We start from the raw sequence: 19,028 nt of genomic DNA on the forward strand, positions 1-19,028 counted from the left end.
ATCAATTTGCCTCAATTTTTAATTTTAATTTAATTTAATTTTTAATTGAACAGCGGAAATGTATCGACTAATTCAGGAGATTAAGCTATTTTTAATTCTTATTCATTTCTAAGAGGTTTGTATTAGTTTTTGCATAAAGAAAGTTTTTTTTAATTCTCCCTTTCTCTGTATTTGTTCCATGAATTAAAGAGTTGTATAAACATAAAATTTTGTAACATCAAGATTGCAAATTTCGCATGACTGACTTCAATATGCAAAAAATAATGCATCTATGTTCATGGTTCAAATGTCAATAAATGTTTTTTGCAAATCAACAGAACATTCATTAGTAAAATTCATAATGTTGTTTTCATGAGAAAAATATTGGAAAAGATATTTTGAATATGAAAATATGAACTCAACTATACCATCGTTATAACAAAGACTTCTAAAAACTTTCGGAATATTTTTGCTTTACGGGATTGTTCACAAAAAAACTGAGTTTTTCCCGAAAATTCGAATTTTCTTATATCTTATATCTTTTCAATCTGATGGTGTAAAACTTTGATGTATTAAACAATTAATCTTTTTGATCTAATAAAATTCATAGTTTTAAATATCAAAGGTTTACGACATTGGGTTATACAGATATATGCTTGTGGCAAAAACTCATTTCCCTTAAAAATACACATGATTCCCTAATTTTTAAATTTAGAATCACAACAAAGCCTAAATTACCGCTCAAAGAAATTTCTGTGAGCCAGAACGTCTGAACTTCTCCGTAAATTGTTCATTTTAAAAAACCAGTTTTAGAACTAAATTTTTAGATTTTCTTTCGCACATTGCTTAAAAACTACACCCCAAGAATTGAGAAGGATATGAAATATATCGAAATATATTCTCTCTAAGTTCCAACAAGTTTTTTTTGAAGCAGTCGAAACTCTCTACCAGAAAGGAATAGTAAATATATGAAGTTTACTTTATAGATTAAAAGTTTCCAATCCTAAAGATTGGGAATTTATGACTATTTTGAAATAATTGTACAGTCCATTTAGTATTTTGAAATAATTGTACAGTCCATTTAGTATTTTGAAATAATTGTACAGTCCATTTAGTATTTTGAAATAATTGTACAGTCCATTTAGTATTTTGAAATAATTGTACAGTCCATTTAGTATTTTGAATTTGAAGGATGACTGGGATAAACTGCAGAGGTTCCTACAACATGATAAACAAGTATTAAGGTAAACATAATTTGTTTTGGAATTGTTTGATGGTACCAGAGACGGACTTCAAGTTGCCATCGATTCATTGCAGGGGCATGGGCAACGGTACTTTTTAGCGGATTATCTAGATGACTGAAATTTACTTATTTGTCCAGTAAAATATTATTTGTTTTTGATTGATGTGTAAAAGTCTCCTATTCTGTAGAAACAAGGAAGGAAAGTAATAGAAATCAGCACTTTACAGTTAGAAAACTACTGATATCTACCTAATTGTTACGTGGATAATAATTTTAATTGCATTGAAAAAAGTTTAGAATCTTCTTAATATGTAATAATTTAGTGGTCCAACCGTTCTGTGGATATTTCTTTTTGTAAAAACATGAACAAACATCAAATCACGAAATCATGTTTAAAAATGGTTATACAAGTAATCACATGGTTATGAAACAGTTACTTGAGCCATGACAAGCAAAACCTCCCATTTAACAATTTAACAAAAATAATTTTTGAGTATTTAACTTAATACTTAATATTTGGGATTTAATAGACGTAGCTGTTTAAAGGGAGTGTTCGGGAAAAATTAAAGGGGGTATAGGCTTAATGCGATAAAAGAGCGATTTTGATCGCTACTAATCTTACTTCTATCTGTTGCGTCTATAAGGAGAAAATTGTTAAAGACGTCTCATGCCGAATAACTTAGCGGCCATACAAATTGAGAAAACTGCAACATACGACTTAGACCGTAAAAAAATTAATTTAATCTCAAACAAATCATTCAGATATTACAACCTATAGTTATAGTCATCGATTATCTTTCGCCACATTTGTATATAGTTTTTATTTTATAATGTTTTTTAATTAATGTGTTTGTTTCTCTTGTCGCTTGCGCAACTATCTAAGAATGCCGCACACCACTCACAATTTTCGAAATCCGTTGAAAACGTTTTCTAAAAAAATAAAATCAAATATTTACGACATTGGGTTCCAAAGATATAGGGATTATAAATTCAGAGTTTGATGTGGCAAAGACTCAATTCCTAAATTTTTGAATATTTATTCGTTTCTTTGTATTATAGTTATCCTGACCTTTTATGTATTTATAGATAATTTATCCGATTTTTTTGTATTTTGAGATAATTATATTTTTTTTTGTATTTTGAGATAATTATATTTTTTGTATTTTGAGATAATTATATTTTTTGTATTTTGAGATAATTATATTTTTTGAGATAATTATATTTTTTTTGTATTTTGAGATAATTATATTTTTTGTATTTTGAGATAATTATATTTTTTGTATTTTGAGATAATTATATTTTTTGTATATTGAAATAATTATATTTTTTTTTGTATTTTGAGATAATTATAATTTTTTGTATTTCTAACATCCGAATTTTTTTTATAGATTTTACTGCTTGTCGTCAATGCCTGAATATTCTCTTGGTAAACATGGAAAAGCAAGGTATTTATTTATTTTAAAAATATTTCTAATGAATCTAATAATGTTATAAAAAAATAGAACTGTTGCATGCTACGTTCCTTTAAACATATAGGAGTCCAAATTTAAAGAATTTAAACTTTATCGCTGAACCGCCAAAAACCGTTTTCAATTGAACGCCGGTGTCATGCATGGAGAAGACTCTTGCATGGGGCGGACTCCCCCCTAAAGTTTAAACCATTTTAACACAATGTTAGGCATTAAAAACAATGTTATGACATTTTCATTAATCCATTTTGATTTGAAAAACACAAACAAAATTATATATGTCTCGAGTAAATATTAATTGTTTTATGATTTGAAAGGAAGACGACATTTAAAAAAAAAAATTTTTTTGCCTTTACCCCCTTTATAAATACATTTAAGAACTAAATGCTCATTGAATATACGTTAACTAATAAATTTTAATGTTTTAACATTGCTTTTTAACTCTAACATTGTGTTAAAATGAATAAGACTTTAGGGGTCGAGTCCGCCCCATACAAGAGTCCGCTCCATGCAGGACACCGCGGCCCAAATCTTGAAACACTGAATACAATTTAAAGTGTAATCAACCATGATGTCTCAAATTCTTTAAATTCGGTCTAGGATGAGACTTTTGTCTGGGTTCTTTGCGTCAGAATTTTTTTCATGCCAAATTAGTTATTTGAAAAAGTTTATCATAACTTCAGAGGCCGATTTAAAAAAAAATTTTCTTGGGTCTAAATCTCTAAATCTCCACTCTAACTACCGATGTGCATAAAGTTGGTTTGCTTTTGGATCGTGATCCAAAATTGATGCAAATCCGATTATACTAGAACGATCATTTTTAAATCGTTTTTAATGTTTTTAGGAAAAATATATTGTAAAGTTTAATAAAAGCAAACTTTATGTCAAAAAGACAACCGAGCCGCTAACCATTGTTTAGTTTTATATTTTAGGTATTTGATTTGTTATTATCTAGCAGATGGAAGTATAGAAGTTAGAGAGGGAATACAATTATTCATTTTAAACCCATTTAAAGGGACTGTAGACGTTATTTTAATTGGCTCACCATGTATAGAGTGGCATGTTAGATTTACAACGCTACCCATAAAACACTCTCGAATCAAGAATGACTGAGCTATCCTTGTTTTTCTCTTTAAAAATTTACTACTAATGTAGGTTCTCCTTAAAACTGACTTGCGGATTTATTCTATAGAAATAATGGAAGAATTGACAAAATTAAACTGTTCTCAAACTTAAAAATCGCTGATATCTTCTAGATTATTTATAAAAATAAGGTTATAAAGGATACTGTTGTGAATTAGACATTGAAATTGGAGGTTCATTTGAAACTATATCATAGAGTATCTTTTTTTAATGCTACAATTACGAAAAATAAAGCATAACTTAACCATGTAAGGAAGAGTAAAAAGCTTGATAAATAATCAGATTTTAATTAATATTCTTTACACAACACCTCTCAATGGAAAAAGCAAAAACAACTCTGTTATCTTTAATAAAAGAAATTGTACTTTAAGAGCTTGAGGAAAAACAGGAATTAATATGAGCTTATGACTTTAAAAAGTCCAACTAAAATAAGACACACAATTTTGCATTGAAAGCAGACCCATTTGACATAATAATTGATTTAATAACTGATAAAGCTATTTGTTTTTTAACAACCTCAAATGCACTTAAGTATTGCTTTAATGTCGTCTTCCTTTTCAGCAGTTTTCTGGTTATCACTGTATAGCGCTATTTTTATTTGCCTGAACTCGATATCCACAGTGGAAGATATTTTTTTAAGTGAATAAATTATCATTTCTATTTTGTAATCTCTCTTTAGTCATGGGCAGATAAATTAAATCCGTTAGTTGGGTCAAAAAAATAAACAGATTAGTACTATCCCAAGAAATTAACAATACACAATTTCTGATCTAGCTCAGGGACTCCTCCAATGTTAAAAAAAAGATAAATATAAAATGAATAATAAGTTCCTTATGAAGGACCCTCAGGACTTTGTGGAGAGAAAAAATTGCAAAAAGTTTCTTTCACGAAGAAAACTTCCAAAGGTAAAATGCTTTTAACTCCTATGTTATGATTAAAAAACTAAACTATAGATTTAAGTTTAAGAATCCAAAAATGTTTATTTTGTTTTGTCTCTTTAAAAACCATCTCTAAAACCGCAGACCAACAAGCATTGATTTCTATAAAGTGATTTTTTTAAAGACTCGAACTGGCCAGGCCGACCATTTCCCAAGTATGGAGGCAAACAAGGACTTCTTCTCCCCCTCGGACTTCATGATCGGGACTACCATCAACATCTTGAACAAGGACTTCTTCATCTTCGACATGGACCCATTCACCAAAGATTTTTACAGGTTAGCGTTACTAGTAGTAATCGAATTGAATCCTATCAGAAATAATTCAGACAGTAAAACTTTTAATGTTACAATCAGACGTTAAATTCATCAAATAGTATATATATGATGTATATAAAGTAGTAATCTCTGTTTGTTTGTATGTCTAATCATAACTCATGAACACATCGACCAATTTGCCTCAAATATTCATTTGGTGGCATGTCCCATGGTTTCTCTTATATAGCCTGTACTGCTTGTTCTAACAGCTTTAAAGTCGGCCAAGTAATTGAAATGAACCAGAGTGTACAGTGTGCATGAAGTTTGGTCGGAATTTATGAACGATAAATAACCGTAGACGGAGAAAGTTAATAACTTCTCACAAATCATAACAAATAGGTTATTTTAGAATTTGTTCAATTCTAAATTTGTTAAATACTTCCCCGGCCCATCAGTGTAGTTTCAATATTTTAAATTCTGAAAACCATGATTTCAGTGAATTTGTTGGACATGACAAACTTGAAGCTATTCCCATTCATCCTCTACCATCTCCATCCTTACCTTTACAGGTTATATTTCCCAATTATCCGCTACCATCTCCATCTATACCTTTACAGGTAATATCATTCAGTCTCTACCATCTCCTTCTATACCTTTACAGGTAATATCATTCAGGCTCTACCATCTCCATCTATACCTTTACAATTACAGTTAATTTCATTCATTCTCTACCATCTCCATCATATCTATACAGGTAATATCATTCCTTCTCTACCATCTCCATCTATACCTTTATTGTTAATATCATTCATTCTCTACCATCTCCATCTATACCTTTACAGTTAATATCATTCCTTCTCTATCACCTCCATCTATACCTTTATAGTTAATATCATTCATTCTCTACCATCTCCTTCTATACCTTTACAGTTAATATCATTCATCCTCTACCATCTCCTTCTATACATTAACGGGTTATATTTTTCTCTTCTTCCATTAAAGAAACTGTTGTCGTAACTTCAAGTGACCCTCCATTTAAACATGGAGTAGCCCAATTCCCTTGAAATCTTCTGAGTAAAAATATTTGAGATACTTTTTTTAAATCCGAAAATGTATGAATTGTTGGTATTCTAAAAAGTAACTTCTTCATCCTTGTTGAGATACTGGTTTAAAAATAGCGTTGTGAAATCGGGAATGCACTCTTTAAACGGGGGGGGGGGGTAACTTGTCATTTACAGGTTATAATATAAAGGGTTATTCACAAAGGATGCAACTGTAAAGACGACCAAAAACTCTAAAATACAAGGAACCCTAAATGCAAGAAAACGCACTAAACAAATTCCGTACAATTGTCTCTGAAGTCTCATCTATTGTGGGTAACCCTGTATATCCAAATATCTCTCTCTCTGTGTTTAACCAAGGAGATGATGTATTGTTTAAAATATTTTCAATTAGTAGAAAATACTGATACTTATTTGGTAATAAAAATACTTGACCACCGCACTTTTAATAATTAACCCTAATTATTTATGAATTATGAATTTATTTTATAATTATATTTAATTGATTTTAATGTTAGTTAATGAATAATTTCTTAATTAGGTTTAATTAACTTTTATTATTTTACAAATATTTAGGAAATGCTGAAATAGAACTCGGAATAAATTAGTTTTAATTTTTAAGGTCATAGGGAAGTTGCAAGAATATACATTTATGCTTGTTTTGTTTTTATTGTTTGTTTAAGGTTTAAATTCAAGATTTTTAATCACAAACGTTGTGAGTAGGAAAGACGTATTATAAGGAATTAAAAGCAAACAAAAAATCACTACAACAAAAACATATGTTCCCAAATAATAACGGTTGGATATATTCAATTCAAATTTTAAAAAAAGTACATAAAAGAAACCCCCATGAAATTTTGTGAGTAAAATTGCAGGATAACATTTTCTCAAAATAAAAATAAATGTTTTTTTCTTTTTGCTCCAGGTTCCTCCTCACTCCGGGCTGAAGATTGGAACATTTCAAGATTCTCTTCAGGAACAGAAAATAAAAAATAAATATTTTAAAATGCTCACTTTTCTCAATATCAAAATCACAAACACGTACATCAAGTGACCCTCCATTTCGGCACCCATAAAAGCTTGTTGAGATCAAGTCAGAACTTAACACTTATTAAGTTAGAAAATGACGATATCTTCAACATTATTAATTAATTAGTTAAAGTTTTTGTTTATATTTTATCATTATATTTTAATTTCTGAACTAATCCCAAAACTTTAGATTTTCTCTTTTTTTGACTCGCCTCATTTTTATAATCACTTTAGTCACTTTAGCACTTTAGTCACTTTAGGCACTTTAGTCACTTTAGTCACTCTAGTCACTTTAGTCACTTTAGTCACTTTAGTCACTTTAGTCACTTTAGGCGTAAAATGTGCTTTTTCATAAAACTATAGTTTTCTTATTTAAAGATAAAAGTAAACAAGTTTTTTCCTTTGTTTAAAGATGTAAAAACAAATTAAAAATATAAAAATATGAAGTTAAAACAGAAGTTCAGTGGTAACAAAGTATTTTGAAAGAAAAATTAAATTTAGTATATTCTAAATAGGTCTATTGCATATTTATCTATATTTTTATTCATGGTAAGTGTTGAATAAGTCTAGGATACCTATTAACCTAGACTAAACCGGAGTCCGGAGATATTAGCCAACCGGAGTCCGGAGATATTAGCCGCCGATTTTATTTCAGAGGTAAAACGCTGTAATTGGCGGATTTCAGACTTGATTTTAGACTTTAAGCCGTTATTATTGAAGTTGGTCCACTGGAAGTAGAGAGCCACTAAATTCCTAGGCTTCTTAGCCTGATTAGTTATACAAATATTTCCAGCTTTGATACATTTTTGGTATAAAAAAGGAAACAATTTTTTTATTTACATTTCTGTTAGAATTGTTTAAAGCTGACACCTCAACCACCCAAACTACAATTAAAGAAAAAACTAGGAAAACATTTTTAATTTAAAAATATAATGACGTCAGTACAGTTTTACTATTACAAGAAATACTGCACTTAAACTTCAAATTCAGTTAATTCACCAAAAAGCACACAGAAAACTGGTCTCACAGACGTTTTTTTAGCATCACCGGAATTGCGTATTTTTCAAAGTTTTTAAGATAAGCGTTTCCCTTATCTTGTCCTTAAACATTACATACGTAATGCCTAAAATATTAGACGAGCGTACATTTATGATACTAAATTTGATACTACAGGGTGTCCCAAAAAACATGGGAATTCAGTGACGAATTCGATATCGTCTTTGTTATGAATTATCATTGTGTTACCTAATTTTAAAAGCCATAATATTATTATGTCTGCTAGAGTTTATTTTTATGAAAAGGGTAAAATTGACTGTAAATATGTGTCTATAATGTCTCCGCAAGATGAACAGTGAAGACGGACAAGTTTACTCTGTTTGTATACTGCCATTTTCTTGTTTTACTAAGTACAACCTATTGCAGTCAAAACATAAACAAACAAAATGTGAACATAGCAGACGAAACTCTTACAGATTACAGCTTTCTCAGTAGGTATCACTACACTAAATCAAAGAATTAGTTAAAAAGACGATATCGAATTCGTCACTGAATTCCCATGTTTTTTGGGACACCCTGTAGTAAGACGGTTTAGTTGTTTATTTGCTATATAAGACTTCAATCTCGTTCTTTAAAATACTAAAAGGGAACCAAATCAAGTTTAAAAACATAACATGGATGAGAAAATATATAATTGTAAAAAATAACGTTTCTTGTGAGGTAACCTCCTAAGTCCTAATGTTTTAAAAACAAGATTTTGTGCTTTTACTACGCCATTTTATAACTTAAACCATCCTATCAGCATCAAATGAATCATAATTGTACTCTCTTGCCGGTCACAACCTGAAGCGAAGATTACAAATCTTGGACATTTCCTTACCTTTATAATTTATGCAGAAATCCACAATTCGCTTTATACCAAGGCCATCATGATAATACGATGAAGGGCTTGAGATAAATTTATAAATCGTTAATTGCTGCAATTTAATTTTTTGGGAGGGCCAAGTAAGCCACCGGTCCTCTCATGGTTCTAATTAACATTTAAAAATGTATAATGTTTTCTAATAATTTCTCTTAATTATAAAAATGATGAAGATTTGGCCGGGAAAAAACTAAGGTAAAACACAAAACTGAAAAATCTCAACTTCAAGGTGTTCCTGATTTTAATATACTGTGAACTTTCTTTTTCTGATTTTCAAATGCAGTTTTTAAAGAGACACCCTGCAGCCCTAATCAGTTTAATTCCTTTTAATCAGGCCAGTTATCACTTTATGCAAATAAAAATAAGTAAGTGGTATTCAGGTTTGTTTGATAACCGCCTTTTAGTTAAATGCCCTTGGTTTTATAATTTCCATGTTTTTATAAGGAAGATACTGTCCGCTTGGATAAATCCAGAAAACTATGGTATCTTAATAGATCAATCCAAAACTTTTAACTGCGCGTGAATTAATTACAATGACATCTTATTGTGATGAAACTTTAGTCACAGTAATTACTCCATTTTGATAAACCAAGTTTGTTTGACAAAATCAAAGAAAGGATGAAATGAAACCCCACCCAAGGATCTTACTGAAAATACAATTATGATTTCCTGACAATGTAATGTTTAAACCCTTGGAAAATGTGGCTACTTTGCGGATAAAAACCTTATAAACCTTAGATATTTCCAGGTTTGAGCTCTCCCTGGTTTCCCCCCACCCAAGAGATAAATACCGCAGGTTTATCCTAACCTACCATCTAGAGGACGATTCTATTTCCATATTTGAAAACGCTCTTCCTAACTCCGGACTCAGGTATAGTTTGGAAAACTGAGGTTTAAACTTTTGTATAGTGTGAGTTCAGCGCTCAGACGATTCAATTCCCTCTGGGAACTTAATCGATTCAATTTCTCCCTGGACGCTTAGACGATTCAATTCTCTCTGATCACCTTGACGATTCAATTATAGTAAATTTTTCATAATATGTTTTAATTGTTATGATCTGAGAGTTACTTAAAAAAACATTTATTCCTATTTCGAGGATTTTTGGTAATGAAGACGACATTTTCATATTTTCCAGGAGTGTTCGAAAGCAAGTTGGAAACTTAATGTTATTTTAAAAAATAAAATCAAAACATATTATGAAAAATTAGCTATATACAAATGTGGCGAAAGATAATCGATGGCCATAGGGTGTAATATCTGAATGATTTGTTTGAAATTAAATAGATTTTTTTACGGTCTAAGTCGTATGTTGCATCTTGCTGAATTTGTATGGATACTTCGTTCTTCAGTATTAGTTAGTCGTTTTTATCAATTTTCTCCTTATAGACGCAACAGATAGAAGTAAGATTAGAAGCAATCAAAAGTGCTTTTTTATCGCATTAAGCCTATACCCTCTTTCATTTTTCGCGAACACTCCCTTTAACGTTCCTCTGTTGAGGGAATCATAGGTCGATAATGTTGGTCAATATCAAGAGGTGGTAAAAGTGAAAAGGTAAGGAATTGAGTCTTTGCCACTAGCTCAAACTTTTTAATCCCTATATCTTTACAACCTGATGGTGTAAACCTTTAATATTTTAAACACTACAAAAGTGTTTCCCCAGTTATGAAAATCTGTTATAAAATGGGAAAACTTATCAAGCGTGTACTTCAAAAATTTGTGGTATATAACCTTTTGGGCCCGGGAACATCTTTTTATATAAAAATTTCTTGAAAGAAGAAGAATTAATTGCAACAGATATGTCCAATGATCATACTGTATTATTGTGATGTACTGCGTATAATTTGCGAAAATTTACATGAATTGTACACTTTGAACTCCTTTTCAGGCTGAAAGGATCTGAACAAATTCCTACCGAGGGATAGTTTTATTTCCCTTCTATTCTAATCTCTGTTCTGTTTCTAGACGTGTAAGATCTATAGGATTAACATTGCTGAAACAGGCCTTGCATGCAGATACCTCCCATGAAAGGGTTTTCAGGGAGAGGGGAGGGGGGGGGGCACATTTTTAAAACATATTTCTTTATTCTTTTATTTTAATAAAATTCTATAAATAATTATATGATAGCAGATGCAAATATTTTGACATTTCTATTTTTCTAAATCTCCATTTTCTTCTTTTTGTTCGTGCATCATCCATCACGTTCGACTATTTTTGAAAAATTAAAAGAATCTTTTTGTGTGACACCCTTGCAATTACCAGGCGGAGGGGCACATTATTTAGAGCTTTTCCATTATGTATACTAATTATTTAGGGGCCGCACTAAGATAAATTGCGATTAATCAAGAAAGGAATTTTTTACAATCAAAACTATCAATTATTACGAACAAATCCTGTCGTGCGTTAAAAGATTCTAACGATCTGTGATGTGATCACTGAAAAATGAATTTTAGTTTATTTTATTTTTTAAACAACAATATAAAGATTTCTAAGGTGGGTCTTATTTCGACTCTGTTAACACTGAACATTCCTTTAAAATCTTTTTATGTTTTTACCTCACAATTAGGATTGGTTGCAGCGTGCAATTATCCCATAAAGATAATTATGAATTAGCAAAACTGGAACATTTAAGATAATAAATTCACCCCTGTAGCACAAAATAATTACACCTAAACCATTTGCTTCAGAATCAGTTAAGCTGCAATAAATGGATTGTTCACGTTATTCAAAGTGAACTTTTTTTTAAAGAATGTCAGACTCGATTCACAACAACACCCTTTACTTATAGTTTGGGAACACAGCTTTGCCGGGAAACTAAAATTTCCCTTAAAAAGACAGACTTCTCCACTAAGAGTTGTAAAACCAAACTAAGAACACTACCATGGTTCAAAATTTGAGGCAAATCAGTCAAAGTGTGTTTGAGTCATGATCGGACAATGGACATACAAACAAACAAACAAACAAACATACCGAAAGAGAAACAGAGATTATATCTTTATACATATTAAATATAGATTGATAGATAGTAGAAACCCTATCTAGCTAGCTTGGAACCCAGCTCTTTCTGGAAACTAATAAGGTTTCATTAACGTCGTGCGGCGAAACGTATGTCAATGCGCACACGTGAGGGGCCGATACACATAGTATTGATTTACATGATAAATTAGTTTTGAGTCTATTTAAATAATAGAACTATCTATATCAGCATGCGTAATATCATGTCAACTAGTCAACATGGAATATTGAAAAAAGCCGCGAAACTTTTCTATTTTATTTTATTCTATTCTATTCTATTCTATTCTATTCTATTCTAATATATTCTATTATATTATATTCTACTCTATTCTATTATATTTTATTCCATTCTATTCTATTCTATTCTATTCTATTCTATTCTAGGGATGGCAGGTTTATGGAACGTAAGCAGGTCTATATCCCTGGATCAGCTAGTATAGATAAGAGGAGTCCTGAGATATATACTCTACAGAACATGGGTATTGGGGACATCATAGAAGTCCATGGCAGGTTAGAAATAGTTTTATTTTAACTTCATGAGCTCGAACCTATTAAATCGATTTAAATCGCAAAAAGATTAACTCCAATCGCATCTTAATCTGTCTTCTTATCTCGCAAAAGTTTGGAGATAAAACTAATGAGAGAATGGCGAATCTGAGTTTTGTGTCATCCATCGTGGATAACCCTGTTCCTACAGCACATGAAATGATGAACTGCAGAGTTACCAACAAAAGATCAAACTTCAGAGACGACTGTACGAAATTTTGCAAGTCCTTTTTCTTACATTGATGATTCCGGCTTAATCGTTTAGCTGACTTTGCAAAACCATTCTGAGCTGAAAACTTTTGAATGGTGGATATTAAGATTAATGCTTAAACTCCTGGTTTTACTTAACCCAAGATTATTTTAAAACGTATTTGATATCCAAAAAAGAAGCTAAAAATTTAGCCAATCAGTGTGTAATGTAAAGATGTACTCTTTAATTTTTGAAAACCCAGTTTTGATTTCTGGTGTCATAACAATTGAACTAAACATCGATTGAACGAACATAAGTTTTGGATTAATGTTTATTAAGACTAACGTAAAATATGTTTATTAATAATTTCACATTAACATGATTAAATTCATATCTGTTTAAATGCTCTAAAAGCCAGCTTGTAAACAGCTGACTTTAATTCAATCGGATATTAGTCCAACTCCAATCGATATAGTATCTGTAATTGGTTCTAAAGTTTTCATCTCAGTACACATATAAAAGATTATATTTTTGACCAAAGACCATAATTTATTTAGAATGTTAGAATTAAATAGTTTAAGGTCGTCATTAAAGTATCATTCTTTGTTGGTGACCCTGTAAAATCATTTTACATTTTACATTCCAACTTGGATGTGGCGTGATTTTTTTGCATTATTTTTATCTTGAACAAATTTTGAAATCAGACGTTTTAAAACTTGGTTGGTAGTTTTTCATTATCTATTGTATTGGGCGATTGTTTACACTATTTATTGTTTACATTACTTGCAGTAGTTATTATGGATCTTTAATGTGCAATTGTTTACACTATTTGCGCTAGTTATTATGGATCTTTAATATTCAAACGTTTACGCTATTTGCGTTAGGATCTTTAATGTTCAAATGTTTACACTATTTACAGAAGTTATTATGGATCTTTAATTTTCAAATGTTTACACTATTTACAGTAGTTATTATGGATCTTTAATATTCAAATATTTACACTATTTACAGTAGTTATTATGGATCTTTAATGTTCAAATATTTACACTATTTACAGTAGTTATTATGGATCTTTAATATTCAAATGTTTACACTATTTACAGTAGTTATTATGGATCATTAATGTTCAAATGTTTACACTATTTACAGTAGTTATTATGGATCTTTAATATTCAAATATTTACACTTATGGATCTTTAATATTCAAATGTTTACACTATTTACAGTAGTTATTATGGATCTTTAATGCTCAAATGGTTACACTATTTACAGTAGTTATTATGGATCTTTAATGCTCAAATGTTTACACTATTTACAGTAGTTATTATGGATCTTTATTATTATGGATGTTTACACTATTTGCATATGAATCATTGATATATATATACTATAGGGTCACTAAAAACTAAATATGTTAACATGAAAAAAAACTAATTGTTAATTTTTTAAAAGTTTTTTTTTTGCCCAATTTGTTTTGTTATGCATTTAAAGGCTTAAATTTTTAATATGTTTCTGTATTTTAGAAAATTTTTGATCCAAGGAGCGGATAAAGCAGTGCTTAAATACATACAGGAGGAGGATACATTTCTTCCACCAGGGTTCAGGTAGACAAGCTTTATCAGGGTAGGAGTTTATGCAGGACCTTTCTCAGGGTAGGAGTTTATACAGGAACTTTCTCTAGGTAGGAGTTTATAGAGGACCTTTATCAGGGTAGGAGTTTATACAGGACCTTTCTCAGGGTAGGAGTTTATACAGGAACTTTGTCAGGGTAGGAGTTTTTACAGTATCTTTCTCAGGGTAGGAGTTTATACAGGATCTTTCTCAGGGTAGGAGTTTATACAGGAACTTTACCAGGGTAGGAGTTTATACAGGACCTTTATCAAGGTAGGAGTTTTTATAGGAACTTTCTCAGGGTAGGAGTTTATAAAGGACCTTTATCAGGGTAGGAGTTTCTACAATACCTTTCTCAGGCAGGAGTTTATACAGGACCTTTCTCATGGTAGGAGTTTATACAGGAACTTTCTCAGGGTAGGAGTTTAGACAGGAACTTTCTCAGGATAGGAGTTTATAAAGGATCTTTCTCATGGAAGGAGTTTATACAGGAACTTTCTCAGGGTAGGAGTTTATACAGGACCTTTTTCAGGGTAGGAGTTTATACAGGACCTTTCTCATGGTAGGAGTTTATACAGGAACTTTCTCAGGGTAGGAGTTTATACAGGACCTTTACCAGGGTAGGAGTTTATACAGGACCTTTATCAGAGTAGGAGTTTATAGAGGACCTTCATTATGGTAGGAGTTTATACAGGACCTTTATCAGGGTAGGTGTTTATACAGGACCTTTCTGAGGGTAGGAGTTTATACAGGACCTTTATCAGGATAGGAGTTTATACAGGACCTTGCTCATGGTAGGAGTTTATACAGGACCTTTCTGAGGGTAGGAGTTTATACAGGACCTTTATTAGGGTAGGAGTTTATACAGGACCTTTATCAGGGTAGGAGTTCATACAGGACCTTTATTAGGGTAGGAGTTTATACAGGACCTTTATCAGGGTAGGTGTTTATACAGGACCTTTATTAGGGTAGGAGTTTATAGAGGACCTTTCTCTGGGTAGGAGTTCATACAGGACCTTATCAGGGTAGATGTTTATACAGGACCTTTATTAGGGTAGGAGTTTATAGAGGACCTTTCTCAGGGTAGGAGTTTATGCAAAAACTTTATACAGGACCTTTCTCAGGGTATAAGTTTGAATGGACCTTTATTAGGTTAGGAGTTTACATTGGACGTTTAAAATTGAAGACGGTCCTCAGGGTAAAAGTTTATATGGGACGTTTAGAATAGAAGAAGTTTCTTAGGGTAGGAGTTTATAAAGGACGTTTCTCATAGTGAGACTTTATATTGGACGTTTCAAAATGGAGAAGTTTCTCAGGGTAAAAGTTTATTTAGGACGTTTCTCATGGTAAGAGTATATATAGGACGTTTTAAACTGAGGAAGTTTATCCGTGTAGGTTTTTACTATAGGACGTTTCTCCGGGAAGTACTTTATATTAAGGACGTTTCAAAATGAAGAAGTTTCTTAGGAAACAGAGAAATCGTTATGTTTTTAAGCTTTCCTTGTTTAGAGAGAAGTTGGAAGAGTATTTGAGCTCATCAACTGGTTTGGAGAGATCTGTGGAGCATGTGAGGATACCTGTTGCCTGATTCACACCCACACCAACTTCAATCTTTCTGTATTTTTCAGTTTATCAGTTTTCATCGGAACGGAATTGGACGGTTATTCTTATAAAGATCTGTCAGTAAAACATCTTTGAACAATTTTAATTTAGACTTTATCTGTCCTTTTTAATGTATATATATTTAGTGTTAGATAGGTATTTTCCCACGGGCGACTTCCCAAGTTACAATTTCCCAAGTGGCAACTTCCCAAATGTGTAATTTTTCAAGCAGCAACTTCCCAAAGGTCTTAAAATACCCATTTTTAAAGTTTTCACGGAAATTACCAGATTTCCGTCCGAGTTTAGAACTTCAATGCAACATTACTAGAATTTAGAGACTTCTCTCAAAAAAATTGCTTAAGCGCCCAAGTCTTCTTCGACTTGAAAAAGAGGTTTATGGTGTAAACTCAATATTACTGCCCCCCCCCTGATACCCCACTGTGTATCGTTAGATACACGTGTAAGATATGTGAAACAGCCCCCCCTGATACCCCAATGTGTATCGTTAGATACACGTGTAGGATATGTGAAACAGCAGCAAAATTTTGCATAAGCGTTGATAATTAATCTTGCCTTACAGGGACTTCAGGCGTAGTTTTAAGTAACCCTCCATTTTAAGATTTGCATGTCCGATTCACAAGGGTGCTCTGTAAAACTGTGTCTGACCATTGATAACATTATTACAGCCGAAAATAAATTTTTTTTTTCAATTTTGGGTAAGCTATAAAAGTTACTTGCGAATTTATGCTTTGTAGAGAGAAAACTCAGATTTTTTAGTTAGTTAGAAGTTTAAAGGGTTCTGCTGAGAATCGTGCATGACTTTAAAGGTTGTGATTACTTTTATGTCTGTCATCTTTAAATTTTTTGTGTTTCCAAATACTAACAGAGGTAAATCGTAGGCCTCTTATTTACTTAAGTCCCTCAAGTTCCATATATGGTCAGTGGTTAAATAATATTGGGATTAAATATAACCACTATTTTCATAAGCTGAACCGTTTTTAAAAGAATGCATGCATAGCGGAAAATGTCTTTACAGGGTTGCAATATTGTGTCAGGGTAAATATTGATGCATAACGTGAAAATATGTCTTTACAGGGATATAGGGAAAAAAGTCTAAAATAGCCCATAACTTTTTGGTGACTAAAGCTACAGATCTAAAAACTAAATTTTTACAAAGCCCTTGAAAAATGCACGTAGAAACATGTGCTACACTATGATACATGTTTTAAACAAAAAAAATATTTTATCATTTTGTTTACCCTTTTTAGGCCTTTTTCCACCCTCCCGAGCACCCAAACTATTAAAGTATCCCGAGCACCCAAACTATTAAAGTTTAGGTCTAATTTTTTTTCTTTGAGCTAGCCATGAAAAATTGGACTATGAACATGCATTTAAACCCTATCCCTATTCTCTAATGCCTTTTTCTAGGGGGGGGGGGGCTCCGAACGTCCCCCCCCCCCCCAGGCTATACATAGATTCAGACCCCACAGCCTTTATAGGGTTAAGAAGCTAGTATTGTCACCAGAACAGGGGAGTCTAGCTAGTTAGAAATACATTTTTACCTGTGTTTTTATTTTTATACATTCATTTATACATTATCCATTATACAAATATTGATTAATTCCAGCAGGTTTATGAGCCACCACATACATTTTCTTTATAAACTTCAGTACGCTGCAGTCTTATGGACTCCTTTGTAGTACATTCTCTATCGCATGACTGCCCCTACCCCCCCCCCCTTGTAGTCATTTTTAGTCCACCCTTAATCCTCATAAGTCTTTTTTGGTCACTTTTATTCATGTGTTATGCTCTGAAGTCAAAGCTAGTCTTGTTTGGGTCAGTTGGAGTTATTGGAAATTCGTTTAATTATAGCTAGTCTATGGAGTCATTTGTAGTTGTCTTTATAGTCTATGAAGTCATATGTATAGTCTCTGTAGTTTTCTGTAAAGTCTATGTAGTCGTATGTAAAGTCTATGTTGTCATCTGTATAGTCTCTGAAGTTTTCTGTATAGTCTATGTAGTCATATGCATAGTCTATGTTGTCATCTGTATAGTCTATGGAGTCATATGTATAGTCTTTGTAGTCATATTTATAGTCTTTGTAGTCATATGTTTAGTCTATGTAGTCATATGTATAGTCTATGTAGTCATATGTTTAGTCTATGTAGTCATCTGTATATTCTATGTAATAATCTGTATAGTCTATGTAGTTATATATATAGTCTATGTAGTCATCTGTATAGTCTATGTAGTCATATATATATAGTCTATGTAGTCATTTGTATAGTCTATGTAGTCGTCTGTATGGTCTCTGTAGTTTTCTGTATAGTCTATGTAGTCACATATATAGTCCATGTAGTCATCTGTATAGTCTATGCAGTCATATGTATAGTCTATGTAGTCATATGTATAGTCTATGTAGTCATCTGTATATTCTATGTAGTAATCTGTATAGTCTATGTAGTTATATATATAGTCTATGTAGTCATTTGTATAGTCTATGTAGTCGCCTGTATGGTCTCTGTAGTTTTCTGTATAGTCTATGTAGTCACATATATAGTCTATGTAGTCATCTGTATAGTCTATGTAGTCACATATATAGTCCATGTAGTCATCTGTATAGTCTATGTAGTCATATGTATAGTCTATGTAGTCATATGTATAGTCTATGTAGTCATCTGTATATTCTATGTAGTAATCACATATATAGTCTATGTATTCATCTGTATAGTCTATGTAGTCACATATATAGTCTATGTAGTCATTTGTATAGTCTATGTAGTCGCCTGTATGGTCTCTGTAGTTTTCTGTATAGTCTATGTAGTCACATATATAGTCTATGTATTCATCTGTATAGTCTATGTAGTCACATATATAGTCTATGTAGTCATTTGTATAGTCTATGTAGTCGTCTATATAGTCTCTGTAGTTTTCTGTATAGTCTATGTAGTCATCTTATAGTCTATGTTGTCATCTGTTTAGTCTATGTAGTCATCTGTATAGTCTATGTAGTCATATGTATAGTCTATG

General features: G+C 31.6%; 1 protein-coding gene across 1 annotated transcript; it reads left to right on the forward strand.

Moving 5' to 3' along the window:
- The first annotated feature begins 1,173 nt into the window (after positions 1 to 1,173).
- LOC111714006 (EF-hand domain-containing protein 1) lies at positions 1,174 to 16,104 on the forward strand. Its single transcript, XM_023489002.1, has 13 exons — positions 1,174 to 1,223; positions 2,611 to 2,667; positions 3,624 to 3,672; positions 4,674 to 4,739; positions 4,897 to 5,048; positions 5,524 to 5,596; positions 7,014 to 7,064; positions 7,969 to 8,023; positions 9,209 to 9,230; positions 9,784 to 9,906; positions 12,434 to 12,559; positions 14,309 to 14,389; positions 15,906 to 16,104. The coding sequence occupies exons 2-13, from the start codon at positions 2,630 to 2,632 to the stop codon at positions 15,982 to 15,984; spliced, it is 915 nt and encodes a 304-aa protein (XP_023344770.1). The 5' UTR covers positions 1,174 to 1,223; positions 2,611 to 2,629; the 3' UTR covers positions 15,985 to 16,104.
- Positions 16,105 to 19,028: the final 2,924 nt, after the last annotated feature.

Source organism: Eurytemora carolleeae, unplaced genomic scaffold (assembly GCF_000591075.1).
Source record: "Eurytemora carolleeae unplaced genomic scaffold, Eaff_2.0 scaffold1491, whole genome shotgun sequence".
Lineage (NCBI taxonomy): Eukaryota > Metazoa > Arthropoda > Copepoda > Calanoida > Temoridae > Eurytemora > Eurytemora carolleeae.

Excerpts from the sequence above, each read along its gene's own strand:
- LOC111714006 (XM_023489002.1), top strand. The coding sequence starts at position 2,630 with ATGCCTGAATATTCTCTTGGTAAACATGGAAAAGCAAG. Across the intron at positions 2,668-3,623 it reads GGTAAACATGGAAAAGCAAG|GTATTTGATTTGTTATTATC; the intron begins GTATTTATTTAT and ends TTTATATTTTAG. Across the intron at positions 3,673-4,673 it reads GAAGTATAGAAGTTAGAGAG|GACCCTCAGGACTTTGTGGA; the intron begins GGAATACAATTA and ends TTCCTTATGAAG.